At 36.7% G+C, this 25,425-nt stretch overlaps 1 protein-coding gene across 1 annotated transcript in view; it reads left to right on the top strand.

The window, feature by feature from the left end:
* Window positions 1-17,543: 17,543 nt before the first annotated feature.
* The window catches only part of ube2e2 (ubiquitin-conjugating enzyme E2E 2), a 424,382-nt gene continuing 416,500 nt past the window's right edge, over window positions 17,544-25,425 (top strand). Inside the window, exons 1-3 of the mRNA XM_039736653.1 lie at window positions 17,544-17,765; window positions 21,762-21,943; window positions 23,765-23,815. Coding sequence (XP_039592587.1) covers window positions 21,768-21,943; window positions 23,765-23,815 — 227 coding nt within the window. The 5' untranslated portion in view covers window positions 17,544-17,765; window positions 21,762-21,767. The remainder of the gene's footprint in view (window positions 17,766-21,761; window positions 21,944-23,764; window positions 23,816-25,425) is intronic.

The following is a 25,425-nucleotide window of genomic DNA, read 5'->3' as shown; positions in this document are numbered from 1 at the left end:
AAATAATGGTCACTAAGACCCAGTCCAAACAGTGCACACAAACCCCAAACACAGTCCTGGCCACAATGCCTTGTCTTCGGGCCGCCTCCACTCTCTTCTGCCTCGTCCTTCTTCCACCCGACTCTAGCGTGGCGGAAGTGCCGGCTGTCCTCCCGGCAGCTCTCCGGGCGCCGTCCTAATTCTGCCCCCCAACACTTCCTGGTGTGCCGGAAGTGCTGGGGTAACAGGTCCCCAAGGCATTGGGGCGCCTCCTGGCGGTGACCACGGGCCCCTACAGGGTGGAGCTTCCATGGCCCCCAGAGCAACCAGGAAGGCGACCCCCACGTGATCCAGGGTGGGTACAGACCCACATCCGGTCCCTCATGTCGTCCCGGCCGGGTCATGGCCCCTGGCATCCCTGACAATATATATATATGTATATGTATGTGTTCTTGCCTTGTACCCATTTTTGCTATAACAGGCTCCAGCTTTGACAACCGTTAATTTAATTTAACTGGTTTGATAAGGTTATGTTTTATATTATTTTATTTGCATATACTAAGGTGCAATTTTGCAAGCCTCAGTGGCTCTGTAATGGAATACCTGAGTGTGAAAAACGAAAAGATGAATACTCTAAAGAATAAAATAAAATTAAGATAACACATTCCTTTTAAATCTATGTAGAAATATAAGCTGAACTGTTTTTTAATGGGCACTGTGGGCCTAGAGTGGAATTAAACCATAAAAAATCAATATACCGTAAATTCATACCATGTTACCTAGAAAATAAATGTCTTTTATTTTTCTCTTGACATTTAATAAATTTTACCTTAGTTCTGCCATTTTAATATGTGTTTATTACTTGGGCGTATTGCAGGTCTTTTTTTTTCTCTTTTAAACCGGTCAATACTGCAAGTATAAGCTTATTTACCCAATGCTGCTGGGTTGTTTAAAATTATTATTTTCATTTAGTGTGTTTCATCAGTCCTGTTGGATTTATATTTATGTTTAACTTTCCATTTCTTATGCATTTAATTTAACTTAATAGCAGACCATAGAAACAGCCAATATGTCAAACTTGGAAGTCCTCTTCCATTTCAACTGAAACAATGGTTTGTATTTCAGGTACAAATTAATAACTTAATACCACAATTGTAATGAACCAATACTTTATAACAATTCCATTTAGTTTTGATTTTTGCAAGAGAATAGATTTTATAAACTGCAGTGGGCTGGCACCCTGCCCGGGGTTTGTTCCTGCCTTGCGCCCTGTGCCCTGAGGTTGGAGAATGACTGACTGACTGGATTTTATAAATGCAAATGAATCACTGTGTTGGTGTATAACAGTTCCATTAACATACAGCAGCTAAACTCAGTGTCAGTAAGCAACAGATGTTTTAAACTGGTTTTCTGTAAAATGTATTAATTATGGTTTAGTACATGGCAGTTGCAAACTAAAGAACAATCAAAAGAGAAATTAATTTCTTCATACTGGTGAGAATGTACCCATATTCACACATCTAATGGTAGATTAATAGACATAAAGAAAAGAAAAATATTGTGTGATAAGCTTTTGTTACTTGGAATTGTCGTTGGTAAAACTAGCATGGCTGACAGCTTGTATTGTATATGTCAAGATATTGTTGTCAGTCTTTTATAGAATACTTGATTTGCACTTAAAATGCAAAACAGATATGACAAATGTTTCAAATGAAGGGCATTGTTTTAATGATTGAAACCAAATGAGGTTGTTGTAGGCCTTAAACATGCTCAGTATTATTTTGAAATAATAAAGCTTTTTCTTAACACATGATAATGAAAATTCATTAACAGATAAAATAAGAAAAAATATGATGAGGCCTCTGAATTGACTGCCTATTGTCTACTGAACGGTGAGCAGGCATTTATTGGCACTTGGGTTTTAAAGCAGCAGTCAATGGATTATTTATATACCAAGACATCAGCCCTTCTATCCATTTTAAACCCAGTTTGTGGTGAGTACAGCAAGACCTGGGCTTATTAAATTTTATTTTTATTGTTATTGTATGAGGTAGTATTGCACACAACACTGCCATCTCACAGACCATGGACCCTCGTCCAACTTCTGTCTGGTTATGTTCCCATAGATTTCCTAAGATAATTTCTGTTTTGATCAATAATATCGACTGAAAATTTGAATTAAACCCAATCTGAGTAACTAGGTGTGCTGCTATCAGTATTATGCAAATAAGAAAAATAAATGGATTTAATGATTTCATAATTTCATAAAGTATTGCAAAGAAGCAGAGATTTGTTTATTGGTGACTCCAAATTGGTGCTATTTAAGTCAGGTGTACATATGTGAGTGTGCACTGGGACAGAAGGATACCCTGCTGAAGATTGGTTTATATTTGCACTTAATGCTTCCGTGATTCCGTGTTTCACTCCTTATGCTACATTTGCCTGGGACTTGAGGGAGACCACTCTGCAGGAGGCTGTTAACTACAGATGTTTCAGGGCCTATCTTCTTGTTTTTATAGAAAGACACTGAATGTGTGTCTTTCTATTAAAATGTGCCAATTGAGGACACCAGAAATTGTTGGATACATGCACAAAATAAGGAGGTATAGAGGGGAGTAGGAGAACCATCCTTTATAGTTATAGCCTCCACCATGGAATATAAAATGGGGAAAACTGAGGTAAAGGCTAGTTTTCTTATCTTCTCATAGGAGAAAGGAAGTCAGAAATTTTTGATAATTTCCCAGAATTCACTTTCAGAACATATCCTCAAACTTGTATGACAAGTAACATGTGATGCTAGGATACATATCATGGCCTTGATGTCATCACTCTGTTGTGGCATTGTGGCCTCCAAAAAAGCTGCACAAAAGCAGAAGTATCTCACTGCAAAGGCATCCAGTTCGCAACAACTACCTGTAGGCTATAGCCTGCTCATAGCCAAAATGGAGAACTGGACTTAAAATTTCAAAATATAACTCAAAAATGCCTCACAAGGGAGAGAAACCATTAAACTCTGGCTTGTAGAGACAAGTCTTACCAAAAATGTTTATAAATGAAGATATCTGTTACATATTAGTGAAAGAAACGGAGATGGCACAAGGCCAAGCAAGAGGCAAAGGAATATGCCTAAAAAGACCCAATACGTAATCTGAAATCAGAAATCTGTGTACAGGAGCAAAAGATACACACAAAAAACAAAAAATATAAGAAAGGCAGTATTCACAAACTTCTAATATAAACTCCGTGCACCAGTGCTAGGTGGAGGCTAGGGCACACTTTTACACAAATACTTATCAGAATCTGGAAAAAAACTATTGAAAAAGTAGCTAAAGCAGAATGTTTAACAACTTTTTAAAGGTATCTGGAAACAATTTTGGGACAATTTTGTTATTGCTAGCCAAGTAAGTTTGATGGACAGAATAGTCCCATCTCATTTGTCACACTTTTTTTTTGTGTTCTTATTAAATATGAAGATACTCGGTTTCAGAGTTCCCTATTCACAAATAAAGATGATCACTTCAGAGTTACTAATCAACCTAACATTCGTATTTTTGATATATGAGAGGAAAACCTAGATAAAACTAGCTGTGGCGGACAACTGGGGATCCTGCCCAGCCGGGATGCCTGGAAGGACCAGGAGAGGGACAATACCTCCCTTGGACCACGAGAGGGCAGCCGCCCTGGTCTGCATCAGGGCCACTGGATCAGAGCTTAGAAGTTCAACCCTGTTGGGTCCCATGACCACTGCCAGAGGGTGCCTGGAGGATTATAGAGCCCTGGATTGCAGCACTTCCATCACACCAGGAAGTGCCGCCGGAAGATCACCGCGAAGCACCTGGAGCACATCCAGAGTGTTATAAAAGGGGCTATCTCATTCCAATAGGGGACCTGGAGTTGGGAGGAAGAGGACGGAGCTTGCGAGGAGAGGAGTAGAGGCGGCAGAAGAATTGAAGAAAGAGAAAGAAGGAACTGTTTGTCTAATTTGGACATTGTGAGGTGCTGTGTACAGAAAATAAATATTAAACGTGTGTGTTTTTGGACGTTTGGTGTCTGTCTGTCTGTGTTGGGGGGCTGAACTTCCACAATGCATATTTCACAGAAATAGTAAATAGGCTGGGAAATGAACCAAAGTCTCTGGAATTGAGTTTACGAATTTAGATAGATAGATAGATAGATAGATAGATAGATAGATAGATAGATAGATAGATAGATAGATAGATAGATAGATAGATAGATAGATAGATAGAATACTGAAATCTGACACTTACATTATTTATCTTATGATGAACTGTCACCCACTTTTGGAGTAATTAATTGTTTATAGAAATGACTTTTAGTGAACCATAAGCCATTCAGGATAAATCATTTCCTAATAATAGATGGACATTGCAAAAAATTTTATTACTATCTCTGCCACAGCTGAGCCTCATAGTAAAAGTGGTAAATCAGCAGTATCTTAAGAATACAGGAAAAGAGGGCATCCATTATATTAAGTGGTCGCTGAGTCACAGTAAATTTCTCCTTCAGGTGCAGATTTAAAATGACAAGACAATATATCCGCAAATTACAGTAGTAATCTTGTCAAGTGCCAGATTAGCAAAACCATCTGTATGTGCAAATACCCTTACAATTTCTTAGTTTTACTGTGTAATACACAGAAAGAAAGGCTACACTTTCGTTGTTTTTCTTTTTATATTTTAAAATTTGTTTGGAGGTCTCATTCTATTCTATATTTTACCAGAGAAGAACAAATAAGCACAGAAATGAATGTGCCTTTTCAATTATGTGCAACTTTTATTTTACTTTTATTGCAACTAATGCAATGCAGTTTTACAAATATTCTGATTGAAGAATCTGAATCATTTAGGAAGAAAAAAAGTGCCACGCAGATGCCTCAGCTTTGAAAAGCAAAAGAGGCTTCAATGAGCCTGAACATTCTCCATAAACATGTTAAGGAAGCAAGCATACATTTAAGAACATATTGAGTTAGGGTAGCTATAATACAAGTAGAAGAAGTACAATGCCATTATAGTTACTGCTGGTGCCTGAAAGCTCTTGAGCTCTGAGGTCAGGTCTCTGATTGGACACTGTCTGTCTAGGTTTTCCTGTCATACCCTATTTTATCTCTATCATCCCAAAGTCAAGGAGGTAAGATTGATTGGCCCCTTTGTTAACAAGTGAGTGTGTGTGTGCATGTGTTTGCACAGATGATATGTTGAAGGAATCTGGTTTCTGTGCCATTTGCAGATGATGTTCACCTTCTGACCTGAAAACAATCTGTTGATGCCCAGAACAATTTGCATGATGAGTATAATGGGTTTGGGATGAAAATTATCTCCTTCATGTCTGAGGCCATGGATGTATCTCCTAAAAGAAAGCTGTTCCCTGTAGGTAAGCCACTACACAAAGTGGAAGAGTTTCAGAGGGTATGTTAATGTTTGAGAATAGACGTGACTGTGAAATTGACTAATGAATTGTTGCACCTGGAACAGTTTACAGACTTTGTACTGGACCAAAGTGATGAATCGAGAGCGAAATCCATGGATTAACCTGTCAATTTATCAGTGAGTATACTTCTCCATTTTTACCTATGATCATAAACTCTGATTAGCAAGTGAAAGAATAAAATTGCAAGTAGTAGTGGCCAAAGTTAGAGTCTTGTGGAAGGTTGTTGGATTCACTCTCCACAGCAGAGTGAAGAAATCAGCAGTGTGGGAGGAACTCAGACTGAAAAAGCCACTCCTTTGGATCCAGTGGTGTTACTTGTGGTGGTTTGAATATGTAGTTAGGATTCCCCTGGTACTTTTCACAGGAATTCCACAAGGCACAGTGGACTGGATGAAGGCTGGGAGGTTTGGGTAGTTCCCAGGTATGTCTGAAAAGGTTGGTGGTGACAGGGAGGCATGTCCAGTCCAGTTCAGTATATTGCTGCCATGACCCTCACCATGAAAAGCAGAAATAAATGACAATAAATAACATTACTAGAATATGTCCCTCCTTCCTTGTGCCCAGTACTTCCTGGACTGGCCTTGGCCCACACAGTCGGTACTATGTGTTTTGGATTGATGGATATATTAAAGTCCTATGGTTTTCACATTTTTCCATTCCCATTTCCACTGGTTGTAAACTCAGCCTTATTATGGCCCCTAACTCTTAGAGCTTGTTTTATTTGCCATGAGGGAATCCTAGTTACACTTCAAAAAGTTAATCCCATTTGTGGCTAAGGTGCTAAGTAATGCAGTTCCGAGACATACATATATTGCTGCCTTACATATTCAGAGTCCTGGGGTCAAGTCTTGTCTCATTCACTGTCTGTGTGAAATAATAATAATAATAAGTTTTATGTATATAGCATCTTTCCCATGCTCAAAGTGCTATATGTAACACTGGATACAAGTGTGTTATGCATAGTACACTAAAACAGATTAATTCAGGCTATACAAAGCATTAAGCAGAATATAAGACAATAAACCACAGTAAAATACAAAATTCAACATTAGAAGAAAAGCCTGAACAAATAATATAATTTGTGATATAACACATACACACAAGGTATCCTGAGCATCTGGACAGAGAGGTAAACTGAAAGAAGGGGCAGAATGTTAGTTTAAGTTAAAAGCCTTCCTGAAAAGATGAGTTTTAAGTTGTTTTTTAAAAGAATGAATTGAGTGCTCTGATCTAATTAATTTAGGGTGATCATTACAAAATCTGGGTGTTATAGGGCTGAAGGCCCTGTAACACACAGAGTGCAGGTTAGTGTGACGCACAACAAGATTACCAGAATCAGACGACCTTAGTGGGTGAACAGGAGCATAGTGATGGAAAAAGTCATTGATGTAGTCCAGTGCAAGGAGATTTAAAATTTTGTATGTCATTAACAGAATTTTATATTCAATTCTGCAAGACACAGGTAGCCCATGAAGGTGAAGCAGGATTGGTGTGATGTGATTGCTGTTGCTTGTTCCTGTAAGGACTCTTGCAGAAGAGTTTTGAATCAACTGGATCTGTGATATAAGATTAGAAGCAGCACTTACCAGTAGGGAGTTACAATAATCAATGTGGGATGCGATAAAAGCAAGTTTCTCAGCAGTAGAAAAGGAGAGGAATAAGTGAACATGGGATACATTACAGAGGTGTAAGTATGAAAGTTTCTTAATTTGGTTTATGTGGGTGGAATAAGAAAGAGATGATTCAATAAATTACGTCAATATTTCTTGCATTACAAGAAGGTCTGATGAGATCACTGTCAAGAGTTATTGAAAAGGAGCTCATTTTCTTAAGTTGCGCTTTAGTGCCAGTTTGCAGTTTTGTTGCAATTTAAAGAGTTATGCTCCATTCGGGTATTAATTTCACTGAGACAAGTTGTGAGCAAAGAAAGCTCTGAAGTTTGACTTTTGACATTGAAATAGACTTGAGTATCATCTGCATATAAAGATAACCCAGTCCAGATTTATGAATAATATGGCCAAGGGGAAGCATATAGATACAGAAGAGCTTAGGGCCGAGGACAGAGACCTAAGAAACTCCTTGTGTGACTGGTGCTGAGCTAGATTTGCTGTTGCCAAGACTAACAAACTTAATATGCTGGTTTGTCCAGAGGCTGCTGCCACAAGCAAATCATTACTTACCCGAAGCAGAGCACTTTCACAGCTATGCATCTCTCTGAAACCAGACTGAAAGGATTCCATCAATTTATTATAGGCAGTTAGAAGTTATTTAACTAGTGAGTTGGGAGTTTACAACACACTTAAGATCTTTTCACAGAACAGGTAAATGAGAAAAAGTCCAAAAATTGTTAAGATTGTCTGTGTCAAGTAAGAGATAAAGATATAATGTTTTTTTAACATTTTTCAGTAAAGCAACTAACAAAGTAACATGTATACATATATTATTGGATGGCGGATGAGTTAGATTGTTTAATGGAAATCATATTTTTGAGAACGAGACCCAAAATGTATTGAAAATCTTACTGAGAAGTTTTTACTTATCTCTCTGACAGATGTGTCTTTGTAGCTGTAAAACAGGAGAGCCATTAATTTGCTACTGCATGTGATAGTGTTCAGCTTGAATGACACTATAGAAAATAGAGGCAGATACATCAAGGTGACTCATTTTAGACGAGGAGCACCAGATTACAGCACTGAACAGACAGTAGCTCTTTGCAGAAAATATGTAGGCTTTCAATTTCAGAGGTAAGGAGTTAACTCCTTTTGATCTTCTGACAACTCCTTTATCACTTTAGTCAGGAGCAATGCATCTTTATCATTTTGTCTTCATCCTTCACTCAGTTGTACATTGTGGAAGCTTTATTTAATATCTTACAGCATTTCAATATGTAGAGAGCATCCTTCACCTCTAGGTTTAAGGGTTAAACATTTACTTTTATTCCTTAGTGTTGTCTATCCTCTTGGTAGAGAAATGTTTTACTGTAAAATACTCAAAGTACCTGTCTGTGTACTGAGCATGTAACTGTAGCTCACAGTGCTGCTATTTTAAACCTGTTAAGGATTATGCATACAATAATTGGATGGAAGGCTCAAAAGGAGGCTGATAAGAGGGCTAGGCCCCCCAGGAACTGCAAATGAAAGGAAAAAGGGCTGGCATTTTTGAGCTGTTCTATACTCCATTTGTCACAGTTTCCGATTCATGAAAAGATGCTTATTATAGCTTCAAATGGACTATCCTCTGGAGTTGCCCAGGGCTCTGTGCATGTTCTCCATCACTACCTCACATGTTTTTTTTTTTAATATTACTTTTATGCTGATGACATTCAACTCTTTGTTTCTATAGTACTGTAGATAGTCTCAGCTTACCCAAAAAATGTCTTGACTGAGCAACACAGACATCCTATGTTTGATAATGTAACTTTAAATAGAGAACAACACCTCAGGGTTCTTTAAAACTAAAGGGCAATACCATGATAGTTACCATATATGTTTAACAAATCAAATACTGCAGGGTCAAAATGAGTGACAGCTGGGAAATAAGCCAGGAGTTTAAGTTCATGGGGCAATTTGTTTATTTCAGCCCCCAAGACAGAACAATTCTACGTCTCAGGCAAGTCATTCTGAACTGTGATCTTTTAATCATCTCAGGATTATTTAGGGTAGACAGTTCTAAGACATTAAAAATATGTTTTACACTTAGAAATGTCCTAAGTTTAACTTAGTATTTGTTATAAGCACTATTAGTAAGGAAAGAGTTCAAGTAAAACACTGAGTCAGGAAGAACCAGGAGTTGAATGGCACAAAAGGAGCAGGCAAAAATCACGGTTAAAGAACAGGCTAAGGTCAGTAGTACTGGAGAGAGCAAAGTAATCAATCATTAAAACAAAATTGAAGTAAAAAAAATTTTAAAAAATGTCCTGAACTTGGTTGCAACTATAATAAATTGCATGACAAAAGAAGTGATGAGAAGTATTATTCAAAGCTTGGATGTTAGAAGCTACACACCTCCATCTTAATAGGAATATCATGATAATATCGCACTCCACGCTGACATGACCAGCAACAGGCAGAAATACGGTTGTGGTCATGAGAAATGATGAGTGCCCATGAGAAACAATGGTTTAAAGATTGCATTGAAATGGTGTTATTGTTATAAAGGTAAAAAATTACAGTAGATGGAAATACAAAGTACACAAATCGTGGAAATAAGGTTCAGAAGTTCAAGACTCTGACAGTACTATGCTCCTGCAGGCCCTTTCTTGTCTTCTTCAGAAGGATTTAGCTAAGCCTAGCCATGTCCCCAGAGCAGTTCTTAATCATGATCATCTTAAAATCCGCTTCTAATGTGTGTTAGGATTGGTGCACTGATGTTGTGATTTTGTTCTTTTTTTTACTATGATAATCTTGTGAATTAACTCCTTTTTTAACTCAGGGTTTTTTGAGTCACATAATTCATTTTTGTTATTAATTATTTTCAAATATTTAGTTTTAAGGTGATTAGAATTATTTGCGTTTTCCTGCGACACCATTTTGAATTTCTTATGAGTCACTATTTTGCTTTTGTGTTTCTAAGGAGTTGCTGTAGAGTGGCATTCGAGATCATGATATACATGATGTCACAGTGGGTATAAAGTTCAGTCCCTTAGATTTCTGGATTATCCGATTATCCGTGTTTGTGATTATGAACTAAAAACTAACTAGGAACACAATAGTTTTGGTCTTCGATTAGTACTTCTGAATTTTGATTATAAGTTACGTTTTCGTTTTTTATGCTAGGCTTTATTGAATTTCCTGGTTAATACCTTATTTTTGGTTTCTCGCCTCCTAATTTCTTATTTTTCTACCCTGCTAGTGTGCAGTTTTCACCGTAGGCATACCAACTGCCTTGCTCCCATTTTGTTTTGTTGCTGTTTTTTTATTATTTCCCACTCGCTTGCTTATACTTTTTTTTCTTTTTCTTTAGTATTTTTAATTTATCTTCAATCATTTACCCTTTGGTGTGTTCCTTGTTTATTGGGACAGGGCTTCCAAACAAATTCATGTCTTAAGTGTTTTAGTCACTATAGCAAAGCGACCTGAAATCTATTTAAAACACTTTGGCGTCCTTGGTGTGGCATTAATTTGATGATTATACTCTTTGGCTCCTTTTGTAGTTACCTCTTACAAATTTTGCAATCTTTGATCATTTAGGGTTTGAGTTTTTCTATTGTTGACTTTGAGTTTGTTATTAGCATTCTGAAGTTTGGATGTATGGATTAGTTTGTTATTAATTAAATGCTCATTTGTTATTTTCTTGCGTTTTGGATTTTTGGAGTAAGAAAGTAGTCATTCGAATTTTTGGAATTTGTTATTTTTGCTTTATTATTATAATTATTATTATTATTAAATGTAACAAAATCAAATTAAATAAAACCATTCAAAGAATGTCCTAAAAAGTACATTTGAAAAAAGTGGACCAGGAATTTATCCAGTTGAAAATACCCAAAGAATAGTCAAAACACATTGCATGCAAAGTTGATAACAGGAGGTAAAAATTATCAGGATGGCAAAGCTGAAACAGAAATTTTAAAACAGCAGTACCATTTTTTTTAAATGGCATAACCCCACTAGATTTTGTGCAAAATTAGTAAAAAGCTTCTCTCAGTATCATAATGTCATAAAAATGTCACATGCTCTGAGTGTTTTCTTATCTAGAAGAGTATTGTATTGTGTACTACAAATTGTGAAATTGTCTGGATGCTGGGTGCTGCAAACCTGTTTCCAGCTCAAGTGGCTAAATATATTGGCCCTGCAGTGTTGTAGATTTACAAAGTTAAAATTTTTCCCAGTCAAGGCTGTGTCAGCAAAGATGTTCAGTGCTATTTACTCTCTTGAAGGAATGCACACTAATCTAAAAAAAAGAAAGTAGATCAATATTAGGAATATATTTATTGTACGATATTACGCAATCAGATAGGGCAGAGTACAGTGTGATCTTCACCCACCACTGAGTAAAAAAGCCTAATGATCCTAAAGAAGTTCATAGTCTTGTTGTGGAAAAATTAGGTATGTAGAAAAAACATTTGTGATATGTTTCCTGGTCTTGTGTTGTCCTGCAAACACCTGGTCACATTGTGGTCAGCACTATTACTGGGCAGCCCCAGAGTCTTATGTTTGAGTAAAACAGTGTGCATAGTCTGTGTGTTCTTTCCATGTTGTTGTGCCTTGCCCTTTTTCATCCCAAAGCCATTAAATTCTAAACTTGAGGTGTTGCCACTGTATTTCATTTCAGCCAGATCATAGCCAATGTATTTTCCTAGTCAGTAGATTGTTGTAAAGTACTCAGTTTACTTAAGTCCATATTGCTGAATTTTGTCCTGTGAATACTACCGCTATGTCAGAAGGTATAATAATGATCTGATGAGAAGTTAAATAGACCAGGCATCAGCATTCCATTGTTTGATTTTTTGTGAGTGCAAGAACTTGCATGTCTAGCTAGTTATTAGCAAAAGAATAACAGATATTATTAGTTAGGTGAGCTAATTTTAATATTAGAGAAGTTTGCTCACATAAGGCAAAATTCTGGTATGGCCCCACAAGAATTTTCATGACAAAAGCTGGAGATCAAAATAAAAAAGGCAAAAGAACCAAGAAGTAGCATTTGGATATCAATCAAAATACTTAGATATTGAGCACACTGTGAGAAAACCTTATATAGACAGGAAATGATGACACAATTTATCACAAGGTCAGTGAAAAACATAGTGATTGTAAGCTACTGTATATGACTGCAGTCATTGAAATATTTTTACCAATTAGCAGCGACAAACAGAATATAAAATGTCATTGCCAGAATTCCAGTAAAAACAAAACAAATTTCAGGAAAACTAAATATCATTGCCGAAAATAGTTCAAATAGTTCAAGATTACAATAATAAGAAACCCAACAATATTACTTTCTAAACACTATTCTAGATCTACATTTATTTCTTGTCATTTGAATCTCTATATAATAAAAATATGTTTTTTTGGCTTACATAATATTTATCAATATGTACAGTGTTGCCCATATGATGTGTGTAAGCCACATCTCAGCAGACAGCATTCAATGGAAGTCTTAGGATGTTTTTACAGAATTTTACATCTATTACACTAGCAGTGGAGATAGTTGTGGCTGTCTTCTTCTTTGTTCAATGCGATCAGTTAATGAAAGTGCAGCATCACAAAAAACTGTCGACAATGCACAAGAGTATACTTTAGGTCAACAAGAACTTGAATTGTAATACAAGAATTCTCCAACATAAGTTAAATCATAAGTAATGTAATAACTAATTATGTTTACATTTTTATATTCTTCTTCATGATTTTTATTCATTCTCGTTACTAATATCAGACAGGGCTATTATATTGACAAAGAACAGAACAGCCCATAACTCTTTCAAAAACACCACAAAACCTGTCATTCATAAAAGCTGACTTTATGGGCTTTCTCTCTTCCTTGCATTCTGTTTAAACTGCATGAACAGAAATCCCCTTTTGCCATATTCCTGAGAAAAAAAACACAGTATTATATGCTAATTCTGCACGCTCAATGTTTAACTGACAAAAAAAAAAAAAAATGTATGCATATTAACTATATATGAATAAAAATGGGTATTACTTGATGTTAATTATATGTTTTACTCCTTGAAGAAGGGCCAGAAAATAGCCAATTTTCATATACAAAGGTAAGAAAAATAGACCAACCAAAAAATCTCCCTCCCTTTATTGCAATACAGATATGGGATTAGGGATCCTCTTTTGATGTTTTTTAATTTGTTTTTATTTGCATTAAAACAGGAGAGCTTATGAATGCAAAAACAGGACATTCAAATTACTTATAGTAATTTTAATTGTAGAACAAATTGCTTGATATTAAAGAAAAATAGTCAAAATAAGACATTCCAAACCAACCTTATAACAAATTGTGAGACCTCATGTTCTAGAAACCATGGCAGAAAAGACCTATCACTGTTATTAGAATAGGAAATTCCCTCATCCAGCCTTTTCACCTAAGAGGGTTTATGTGCATTTAAAGTTAATCAAATTCCACACTAACCAAGCAAAGGATGCAAATATCTGCAGAATGATTAGTGCAGCTACAGTTTAACTTCAGACACTTGGGTTCAAATCCTGGACAGGTCTTTGTGTGTGAATTTTACACATTTTCTACCTATTCAGATGGGATTCTTCATGTGCTTTGGTCTCCACTAGCACCCCAGAAATGTGCAGGTAGTTGGACTGGTGGCTTAAAGTTGACCCAGTGTTAGTGCATGAGCCCTGTAATGGACTTGCACCCCAACCAGAGATGGTTTCCACCATGTGGATAGGATAGATTCCAGCCTCCCATTATTCTGTATTTAAATGAGAGGGTTTCAAAACTAAATAAATACATTTAAAATTTATATGCAAAAGGGTATATTTTACTTAACTAACCAAAGTTTATTTGGTTTATTCATATACATTTATATATCTTGATGAATATGTTTCCTTCTCTGACCTTGCTCTTACTCTATTTTTTTTTTAAACTTTTTATTATAATGCATTATTTTTACCCAACTTGCATAATAGTTGTAGTTTCAAAGTTACCAAATATATATATATTGTGCTATCTTTATGTATGTCTTTTGTAACTTTGGCAATCACCATCTTTTACATGCAATTAATTTTTGTGTTATTTTGTGTTGGACTACTTTATTTCTTTGTAAACCAGTTATGATGACATTCTACCTTAGAAGCAAACGAGCAGAATATAAATTGAAAGGTTCCCAGTTCAATTCTTGTCCGTTAACAACTCATTTAATCTGAATGTACATGAAAGGTAGAAAAGACAAATGCAGTAGATTCAGAAAGTATTCAGAAACCTTCAGTTTTTACTACATTGAGGTCTTGTGCTAAATCATTTTTAATTTCATATTTACCCATATCGAGCAACACTCAATACCCCAAAAATGACAAAACAAAAAATGGGGTTTTACAAATTTGTGAAATTGTATAAAAAATCCATCCATCTGTCCATCCATTATCCAACCCGCTATATCTCTAACGACAGGGTCATGGGGGCTGCTGGACCAATCCCAGCCAACACAGGGCACAAGGCAGGAAACAAACCCTGGGCAGGGCGCCAGCCCACCGCAATGTATAAAAAATCAAAAATTAAAATAAAAAATTGAAACCTCACATAAACACAAGTATTCTGATTCTTTACTCAATACTTAAAGAAGTTGAAGCCCTTTTGGAAGTGACTACAGCCAGAAGCCTTCTATAAGCTTCACACACCAGGATTTGTGGATTTTCTGCCATTCTACTCCACACATCCCCTCAAGTTCTGGATGGAGACTGTCAGTAGACAGGTGTTTTCAGGTCTCTCTAGGAATATTTGATTATTTGCAATTAAGTTTGGGTTCTGGCTGGGCATCCTAAGGACTTTCCCTGAGGTGTCCCTAAGCCACTCCAATGCTGACTTTGTTTTGTGCTTAGGGTCACTATCCTGTTGGACTATGAACCTTTGGTGCAGTCTGAGGTCCAGAGCCCCCTCTAGCAGGTTTTCATTAAGCATATCTCTGTTCTTTGCTCTGTTCAAGTTTTCCTAAACCCTAGTTAATTCCCAGTCCTTGCCCCTGTGAAACAACCCCAGAACATGATTCTGCCAACACCATGTTTTATAGCTGGAATGGTATTTTGCAGGTCATGAGTGGTGCCCTATTTTCCTTCAGAACTGACCCTAATCTTAATTTCATCACACCAGAGAATTTTGTTTTTCATAGTCTGGGAGTCATTTTGGTGCCTTTTTACAAAACCCAAGTGGGCTTCCATGTGTCTTTTACTGAGGAGAGTTTTCTATCTGGCCACTCTATCATAAAGCCCAGATTACTGCAGTGCTGCAGTGGTGGTTGTCCTTCTGGAAATTCTTCCATCTGTCTATGTATTCTCTGGAGCTCAACGAAAATGCCCATTGGGTTTTTAGTCACCTTTCTTACTGTGAAACTTTTTCCACAATTGCACATTTTACTGCCCAGCACTAGGAATAACAGTGGTTCTTCCAAACTTCTTTTATTTAAGAATTACAAAGGCAACTATGCTCTTTGGAATCATTTAATGCTACAGGATTTTTTGCAGCCTTCCCCTTATTTGTTCCTCAACATAATCCTATCTCTATATCTACAGTCAATTCCTTCAACTTCATGGCTTCGTTTTTGCTGATAAAAAATTTTCAGCTGTGGGACCTTCCATACATAGGCATATGTGTCTTTAATAATCATGCCCAATCCATTTTAAGGTGTAGAACCATCTCAATGATGATCAAAGTATTGGATACACCGGACCCAGATTTCAAGTTTCATAGAAAAAAGTCTGAATACTTGTTTCAATATCATATTTCAGTTTTTATTTTTTTTAATTGCAGAAACTTCTAAAATCCTATTTTCAATTTGTCATTCTGTGACACTGCTAATTGCATGATGTGGGGAAAAATTTATTTAAACAATTTTAGCACAAGGCTGCAACAAAACAAAATGTGAAAAAAATGAAGGAGTCTGAATTCTTTCTGCATCTACTACATATGGAAGGTGGTGTTTGTATGGATATTTGTTATTTGTATATACAAGAATTATGTGTGACTTTGGATAACAACATTGAAAAAAATGTATGAAGATAATTAAGACAGGGTGTTCAACTCCAGTCCCTGTGGGCTGCAGGTTTTCATTCTAACCCTTTTCCTAACCAGCTAGCAGTTTTCACTGCTAATTAACTCCTTTTCCCTTAATTTTATTAGCCCTGTTTTTTGAATTAATTTGTTTCTTCATTAAATGACAGCCAAACAGAAATGAGATGTGAAATGAGTCAACAGACGACCAGCTAAATTGGAACGTCAAACTCCAGCCAGTTTCACTCCAACCAGTTTCTTACTGAGAAGCCAATTCTTGCTGTTAATTAAAGCTGTTATTGAATATCATGACTTTTTGCTGCCCTCATTCTGCCACAGCAGACTGTTGATTTTCTGTTTTATCGAAGACCACTGTCAAGATGTTTTGGTGGCTTTGCTGACCAACATGATCAAGACCTTCAACTTTCTTTGTTTTCAGGTTAGCTGGCCATGTGGTGGCTTGTTTTAGGTCTCATTGTTTGGCTTCTCATTAAGGACAAAGAAACAACTAAGGGGTCTGAGTCACCTAAAACTAAAGCAAAACAAGTTAATCAGCAGCAAAAACAGCTCACTAATTAAGAAGATGGTTAGAATGAAAATTTGCAGCCACTGTGGCCCATCAGTACTGGGGCTGGACACCCCTGAATTAAGACATAATTATTAGGTAAACTGGTGACTCAAAATCAGATGGGCTGGTGCCACATTCAGCGTTGGATTTTGCTTTGCACTTGATATCCTGCTTATCCTCAACCCTAGAAATGGAAAGCACAGGTTCAGAAAAGTGGATGGTGGCTTTGGCCATGTCACCTACCTGTCTTTGTATTTCTCAAGTTCATTAATAAAAGGGGTCTGTAGCCAGTCATAAAGACTCAAGGGTGTTATTTGTCTGTTTTGATGACATATAACAATACAATTAATGTGTCAGGATAAAACATCATTAAAAAGTGTTTTAGGCTTTTAGAATAAAGAACAACCACATCGGATCCATTTCCCTTTTCTCTTTTTTCAGTTAATATATACTGTGTCATAAGTCTTTAAGCTAAAAAGTAAGTTCCTCTCTTACTGCCAGTACATACTGGAAACCTGTGCTGACTGCGAATCCCTGCAGATTCCATGACTGAGCGGCGTCATCCTATTGTTTTTGTTACACTTATGGACACAGTTGCTCCAGCGTCGCGGCGCTGACATCTCTCTGGGAAGGACGTCTGTCAAGTGGCAGCGGTTTCCTCTTAATTATTAATTAGAAGCGAAAGAGCAGCAGCCCGCCAGTCCATCCTTACGCGCGTGGCTAGTCTATTTAAGGAGAGCTGATTCTGTCCCCAGGCCCTCGTTCCACTTCTTTCTCTCCTTCAGTCACTCTTAACACTCACGCGTGCGCGCTCGCCTGCAGCCCCTCCACCTAGAATAGATGTGACACCCCCCCAGTGCTGGAACTGGACGCGGGCACGCGCAGCGCGAGTTCGGCTTCTTTGGGAGCGCGCGCGGAGGCGGTCCGGTAGCTTCAGTTTCTCTCGGCTGTTTCGCCGTGTGTGTGTGTATGTGTATGTGTGTGTGTGTGTATGTGTATACGTTCCACTAACGAAAGACAGAGAGAGAGGGGGCGAGAAAGGGAGAGCCAAACGGGGGCAATAACAGAGAATTTTAGCCTGGACCAGCACTTGCCCCGACACTGACAGGTAAATCCGAATGCTTAGCTTTGTGACTCCGGCTTGTAACTGATTGAAAAGTAAGCAAATGTCCCATGAAAGTGATATTTTTTCGCGGGGGTTTCCCAGTGTCTTTGTGCTGAAGCAGCTTTCGTTGTGGTCATTAGAGAAACCTTTCTGAATTCACAATTTTACGAACAGCTCCTCATCGCGTACACGCGCCGATGATCCCCATGTTTTAAGAGTTAGCGTTTCCTGAAATTAGTGCGGAGGGTTTTTTTTTTTTACCACCCCCCCTGTAGAGCTGTATTTATTATTTATATATGGTATCAGAGAAGAGTCTGAGCATTTTAACTGCCTTTTAAAGGCCTCTTCAGCGGCATCCTTTTTGAATGAAGCAAGCTTAACATCGCAGTTGATTTTGTGCAGTTTGTGTTTCTCCTTCACTACAATTTTGACAGTTCCACCCGAAGGAAAGCGTAAAAAAGACACGCATTTATGTCCACCTCGGGGGTCTAAATGCTTCGGGAGTTTTCGCATAGCGTGCACGAGTCGCCCGTAGATCATCGCAAGAAAACATGAAGCCTTCCTCCGTTTGTAATAGCGCCCGTTTTGCCCACCGCGATTTGTTTAACTCAAGTGTCGCTATTGGTTTCATTTGCCTAACACAGCGTGGCAAAGACAAGTCGAGTTTTCCTATATGGTCGTTTGGTCTTCTTTTTTTATTCTTTTTATTCCTGCAGAGATCGCATTTGGTAGGCATATGATTAGAAAGTGCCACCACCCGCGTCAAGACCGTTAGTTAACAGTTTTTTTTTCCTTTAGAGGTCATTTGTCCAGGGGGCACGAGTGGATCTGGAAGGAATTTTCCCTTATTGAAAAGTGTTCTGGTTGATATTGTTCCCTCAGTTTTAAATTAAACTTAACAATCGGAAGCATAATGGAATAATGTTAAATGACCAGAATCATTCGGCCGTCCAGTTTTCCTTTAAGATCGGATTCTTTTGAACATACAGAACACATCACGATAAAATGGTATACCATATAAATTACATTGGGCAAATATTTACAACGTTGATACGTAAAAACAACTGATAAGAAGCATAGTCATGCATAAATCTGTTTATAGAAAAGTATCACAAAAACAGAATGCAGTATGTTTAGCAACAAAAGGAAATTTGAACCTGCTGATGTACTTCAGGAATAGAAAACGTGCACTTTCGAATGAAAGAAAAAAAAAATCCAGAGCATGGCATTAATGTTCATATTTACTCCTATGATCACATTAGAGATAAATGAGAAAAGCACTAACCTGCATATATTGCAAATCAGCATAAACTCTCTGAAAGACCATGACTAGAGAATTGTCCATCATCTGGATTGCTCTTGAACCAGAATTTGTCAGCTACCTTAACATGACCAAGCAGTGACAGTAATCCTTCAGTGGTTATGGTTTATTATTTGATAGTGGTTTCAAAGTTTAAAACAAACTGTTTAGTTTTGTGTAGTAGTTCATGATCACTTTTCTTACAAAACAGAAACTCCATTATAATATTAAATCTTGTTTAGAAAAAGTTGAATAGCCATAGCTAAACATAAAGTCTTTTAAGTTATGTTTTATGTCTGTAAAAGATGCAAGGAATAGACACTGCTTGAAAATTCAAAATACAACTTTCAGTACTTCGTATGAAATAGTGGAAAAGTTTTCTTTTATTGTAAAGATCCATCCATTATTGTAGTGGAGCCTATCCAGAGAAATACTGAGTACAAGACAGGAAGCAGCTATGAACTAGTTATTCTTTACTGCAGGACACCCTTCCACACTCAACTATGATCTTCATAACAGGAGAGTTAATGTAATGTGGACACCTTTGGGATTTTGGATGAAACCAAAGTACCCAGAAAGAAAAAATCAAACAAGATTAGGAGAAGGTGTAAACCTCCCTTGGTAGTGACTAGGATGGAAAAGGAAGCTAGGTGTCTGAAGCTGTTAATTATTGGCTATAAGCATTCCACTGTCATGTTCCTTCATTTATTTATTATTAACTTACTGTAGTAGTAAGTAATAGAAATTCAGTTAATTGTCATGTTTTGTAGTACAATGTATGTTGTTGTAGTTTTCCGATCACTGCATTCGCTTTTCGCTTTTTGGGACCTTAGTCCCAAATAGCTCCAAGTGCCGGTGAGTTGGATTGAGCGAATTTGAGAATTTTTACTTTGTAGATGCATATAGAGTAAAATCACCTGCTTGTCTTAGAAAACTTATAAATTAAACTCATTTCTTATTCAGATATTGGTTTCTTTGTGGTGGCGGCCTGCGCCACCACCACCTACTCAAAGCATCATGCTACACCAACATTGATGGACTGAAAGCCAGAAGTCTACGTGACCATCATCATCAGGTCCTTCCATGAAAACCCTAAATACAAAGAGGACTGTTTGACTAATGTTAGGTAGATTGCCCAGAGGGGACTGGGCGGTCTCGTGGTCTGGAACCCCTACAGATTTTATTTTTTTCTCCAGCTTTTGGAGTTTTTTTTTTTGTTTTTTCTGTCCACCCTGGCCATCGGACCTTACTTATTCTATGTTAATTAATGTTGACTTATGTTTATTTTTTATTGTGTCTTCTATTTTTCTGTTCATTTTGTAAAGCACTTTGAGCTACATTTTTTTGTATGAATATGTGCTATATAAATAAATGTTGATTGATTGATTGAGATATGTTTTACCCGTCTAGCCGCCCTATGTTTGAACTTATTCTCTTCGGTATAGTGTTTAAGGATTCCGAAGCCTCTCTTGGCAGCAAAGGGCACAAGACAGGAAAAGTTTTTTGGCTGGCCAGCAGTCCATCCTATGACCAGCTAATTACCCAACCCCACTGCCCATTTAGAGTCACCAGGCCATGTACAGTAGTGTTCAATTTCCTTGAATTATTGGATTATGAAAATCCTTGTTAATACATTTACTTATATATATTGTGCAGAAAAGTTTATCTCAATCATTTTTAAATTCACCCATTTTCTGAACTTTTTTATTGGGGGACAGGTAGTCAAGTATATACTGGATATATTGGGAACAGGGCAGGAACTAGCACTGGCAGCATAACAGCACATTTCAGGGGACACATACATACAGCACATTACATTCACTCATTACAGGACAATTTTAGAGTAACAAGTAAACTAGCTAGCTAACATGCACTTATTTAGAGTCGAAACCTGAGTACCTGGAGAAACTTCATGGGTTAAATATGCAAGCTCTGCAAAGACATTGACTGGGCTGAGGGCCGAACCCAGGTTCTGTAGCTGTGAAGCAGCAGCCTCTGTACTGTATGCCGAATCACTTTCAGAAATCAGAAATTATTTACACTCTACAGCTGGACCACTAGAAAATTAAGCAAACAGCTGAGTGTAACACAGTTATCAGTGTGAGGACTGAACCAGAAGACCTTGTGCTTAAAGGTCACCAGGCAACAATATAAATCCAATAAAATACTGTGTAGTTATGTATCTGTTTATTTTAGTGTGAACATTTTATGTGAAGCATTTAAGATTTATGCAATTTTGATTATATAGTATACTGATTATATGCAATCTTAATATGTTATTTTTTCTTGATTTGACTTTTACTTTTTAGCATTTATGCATCTACAGTTCTCTAAAAATAATAAAAGATTATCTAAAAATTAGAATGACTCAAAATCAAGCAGATTTCTAATGTCCAGAACAGCTTGTGTTAGGTCAGGTTATTGGTGTATTCTCCATAAAAGCTCACTCCATGGCAGGATTTCTATAAAACAACAGCCCTACTGTCATTACTAAAGTAATCATTACATTTTTGAGTACTTAAAGCTGCTTGCTTATAATGATTTTGAGAAATATTACACATCTGTGCAGAATATTCCCAGTTCCATTATGCTGGAATGTGTTCGTTTAAAATTATTATTACTGCCTCTGGTACTATTTGTCTTGGAGTAAAAACAGTTATTCCAATTATAACTTACTGGGTTTTCCTTGTTAATCTTAGGTCAAGATGTCCAGTGAAGTGCAAAGACCTGATGATAGCCCAAGCACTAGTGGGGGAAGCTCAGATATTGATCAGCGTGAAAGTGTTCAACAAGAGCAAGAAAGAGAACAAACACAGCCCAAGAAGAAAGAAACCAAAATTTCAAGTAAAACTGCAGCAAAGCTTTCTACAAGTGCTAAAAGGTTAAAAACATTTATTTCAAGATTTTCATTTTGCATTTTGGAGAACACGACAACTTTTGTGTTGTAATAATCAGGTTCCATGTATTATCAGAAAATCAATGCAGTATTTGCTTAGGAAAAGGCACAGCTGGGAACATAATCACCTTAAAGCAAGAAATGCATTAACCACAAGAGTCTTTTATGAGTTTATCTTTGCTGAGAAAAAAAAATGTGAGCTTCTACTAGAGTCATTATACTTCAGTAGATAAAGTTATACACTCTAACACAAATGGTCATAAACTAAGATATTGACTTGGCATAATGTGCAGCTTGACCTTGGCCAGATTTTGTTGTAAACCTGGAAATGAATTATTACTTTACATCAAAGCTGTCCAAGGGGAATATGTAATAACATTTCCAAGGAATATATGTGGCAGTGTTTGATCTTCCATACTTTTGTGTGAGCAGGAATAATCCATATTTGATGTTGATTTCACACCAAATTTATAAATGGGTATGATAGCTGCCCTCAATATCGCTGTCATTAATGCATTAAATCAGAGAAAAAGTAGTTATCCTTTTAGAAAAGAAATGAACTGTTGCTGCTTTAAATCCTGAATGTCAGTAAAATACTGCTCTGCTCATTAACTAGTAATCTCTTATTTAAGTCTTCACCAATTTTCTGAGTTCACTTTTCACATCTTGGGTTGTGGGGAGCCTAACCTGATATTGTCAGGTGCAAGGTATCATAGAAAATATTAATGCATGGACCCACACTGGTCCAGGAGTCGCAAGTTAACCAACACTACAGTACATTTATTTGAGAAACCAACAGAATAATGTGCAGACATTGAATAGACAATGACTGGGCTGGGAATTGAATTCAGGCAGCTGGAGTTGTGAGGCAGCAATGCTAACCACTGGTGCCCTTTTCTAAATTCAGTCTGTTTGAAATAATAATCATAAATCACTTTAAGTAATGCTAAAATAGCTATCTTTGGAATAACTGTGGATTATGCACTTTTTTCAGAGAAGTGAGGGATTATTTTGTCTTTTTCATTTTACATTTCTGCTACATTGGCTGCCTTTTAAAAGCACAGAGTTACGCAGTTGAGTTCACAAGCAGTCACATTCATTTAAACAATCGTAATGTTGCAGATGACGACGCTCAGCTCCAATTGACTTGTGTCTTTTGAATCAGCAATCAGCCTTTTTAGTATCAGCAGGCTTATGCTGTGTTTTTTATCTTTGTATTATTTCAAAAAAGCCATTGAATAATGCAGAGTGGATGTGGATTTACTTATTGTAAGATGATACCGTTCTTTCTTTAACATTTTGTAGGTAATTTTAGTTTTTTCATTTCACTGTGCTTTATCCATCCTTCTACCCTTCTGTAATGAAACCTGCTTAATACAATTCTGGGCAGCGATGATAGGGGCCCATCTCAGTAAAGGTGGTCACCAGGCATGGACTACTCCTGTATAGAGTTTCAATCATATGCACACGCACATGTTCACTTATATGGAACAAATATTTCATTACTAATTAATCAATCATGAATGCCTTTAGGATTTTGGAGGAAATCGTAAACTCTGCATAGCTAATGCTTGAAGCAGGACTTCAACCCAAGACTTTGGATGCTGGATATAACAGCATAAACAAAAACATGTGTCCTTTATCGTGCTTTTGAACTGTTCTGTTACTTTGCATTATGTTCTTTTGGACTTTTAATGTGTCTTATGATGGTTTGATCTGTGATTGATGCAATATAAAAATAAAGTTTCATTTTCTTCTACTAAAAAGCAACAGAGCACTAATTAGGCATATGTTACTTTTTGATAGGATTCAAAAAGAACTGGCTGAAATTACATTGGACCCTCCTCCCAATTGCAGGTAAGTGCTGATACGTTTTTATTTCAATACTTGTTCCTTGACATATACAGTAGGAGATTTCAGTAAGCTGTAAATAATGCTGATTGCTTGTAAAAGCTTAATAACTGAAAGAGCTGAAATAATTTGTTTCGAGATAACATGACAAGGCTGATGAAAGGAGAAGAAGCAAGTATTATGTTAGTACCAGAAATGCTAGAAAAAAGAAATAAGTTTTTGTTGTGGAAAATGAGAGATTCTTTGTGTAATTTTTGTCTGTGTGTGCAGGTTTTTTTAAAAGGTAGTTTTCATAAACAGTGGCAAACACCTGTCAGCTTGAAATTCTGTTTAAGCCTCTTTATGCTGAAGGATAAAGTTTGGTTTTTGGATTGTGAGCTCATGTGTATTTAATTTTGTTGCATTTACCTTTCAAGCTTAATATGGTGGTTACAATAACATTTGTGAATTAACTTTTGAGATGTAGATATTTTGTAAAAGTGTGTTGTAGTGTTAGTGGCATATATTCTTTCTACGGTAGCGTGTGCAAATGTTTTTTAAATCTTGTTTTGTAGAAAGTGTTATGTCTTATTACCATGTTTTTGGTTTATTGTGGCTTTAAGTGTAGTTTTATGCTGTTTTGCTGAGCGTGCTTTTTACGAACAAAAACATCTAATATGCAAAAATGTGAATGACCTTGCATCAGCTTATAAGGAGAAGTGTGTTGAATAATTAATTTTGAAAATTATTTTCCTTTATTTTAGTAAATTCTGTGTTGCCTTGTTTTCTTGTATGCTATAAATTTGTTAAGAAAAACCCATTTTTATTTAATTATTTTCCTAAAAATATTTATGAGTTTTGCCAAGTTACTGATGTGTTAAATCAGCCTCAGAGTTGTAGCATATGATTGGTCTGAAACATACTGCATAAAAGCTAAACATGGGTTCAAGGATATCTGAATGTTATGGCTGCTTTTTGAATCTTAAACAGTGGAATCACTTGAAGTGGAAAAAATGGAACTTTTGGAATGCTAAACCTTTTCTTGTTTTTGTGGCTAAAGGATTTACCTTGACCTCTTACAATTTAATATCCTTCACAGTGGAGTTCCTTTTCTATTGTGCATTGGAGCATATTTTACTAGGATGTTTATGGAGTGTCTTAAGGATTTTGGAAGTGTGTCTTTTCTTACACCCTGCTGTCACCCTGATGAATGATGAAGGGCAAAATGGCAAAAGCAATTACAATTGTTGCTCAAATTTTTTTTCCCTGATGGACTGACTGTCTATTGTAGGTGAAATCTTTGAAAAGCCTTAAAATTGTGTCCTGCAGAACATTGTACTAAGGTGTGCAGTACTTTTTAGAAATATAAAGGAACATTATGCTGGAATATTGGTGCACCATTTTATACATTATCTGCATAATCCTTTTTTGCCACTATTCGAATACAAAAATTATTGACTGAAAATTGTTGCCTTGACTCTATGGAGTAACATGGAACAGATCAATAAAACTGCTTAAATTGCTGAAAAGCAGTTCATCCGTTTTACTGGCATCAGATTATCTAGTGAAACAGGAAAGCTACAAATGGAATACCATGTGTGAATTCTACAGAACAGGGGCCTTTGTAAGTGGATTAA

Source organism: Polypterus senegalus, chromosome 15, assembly GCF_016835505.1.
Source record: "Polypterus senegalus isolate Bchr_013 chromosome 15, ASM1683550v1, whole genome shotgun sequence".
In the NCBI taxonomy this organism is placed as follows: domain Eukaryota; kingdom Metazoa; phylum Chordata; class Cladistia; order Polypteriformes; family Polypteridae; genus Polypterus; species Polypterus senegalus.
This window is presented reverse-complemented; position numbering and strand designations above follow the sequence as displayed.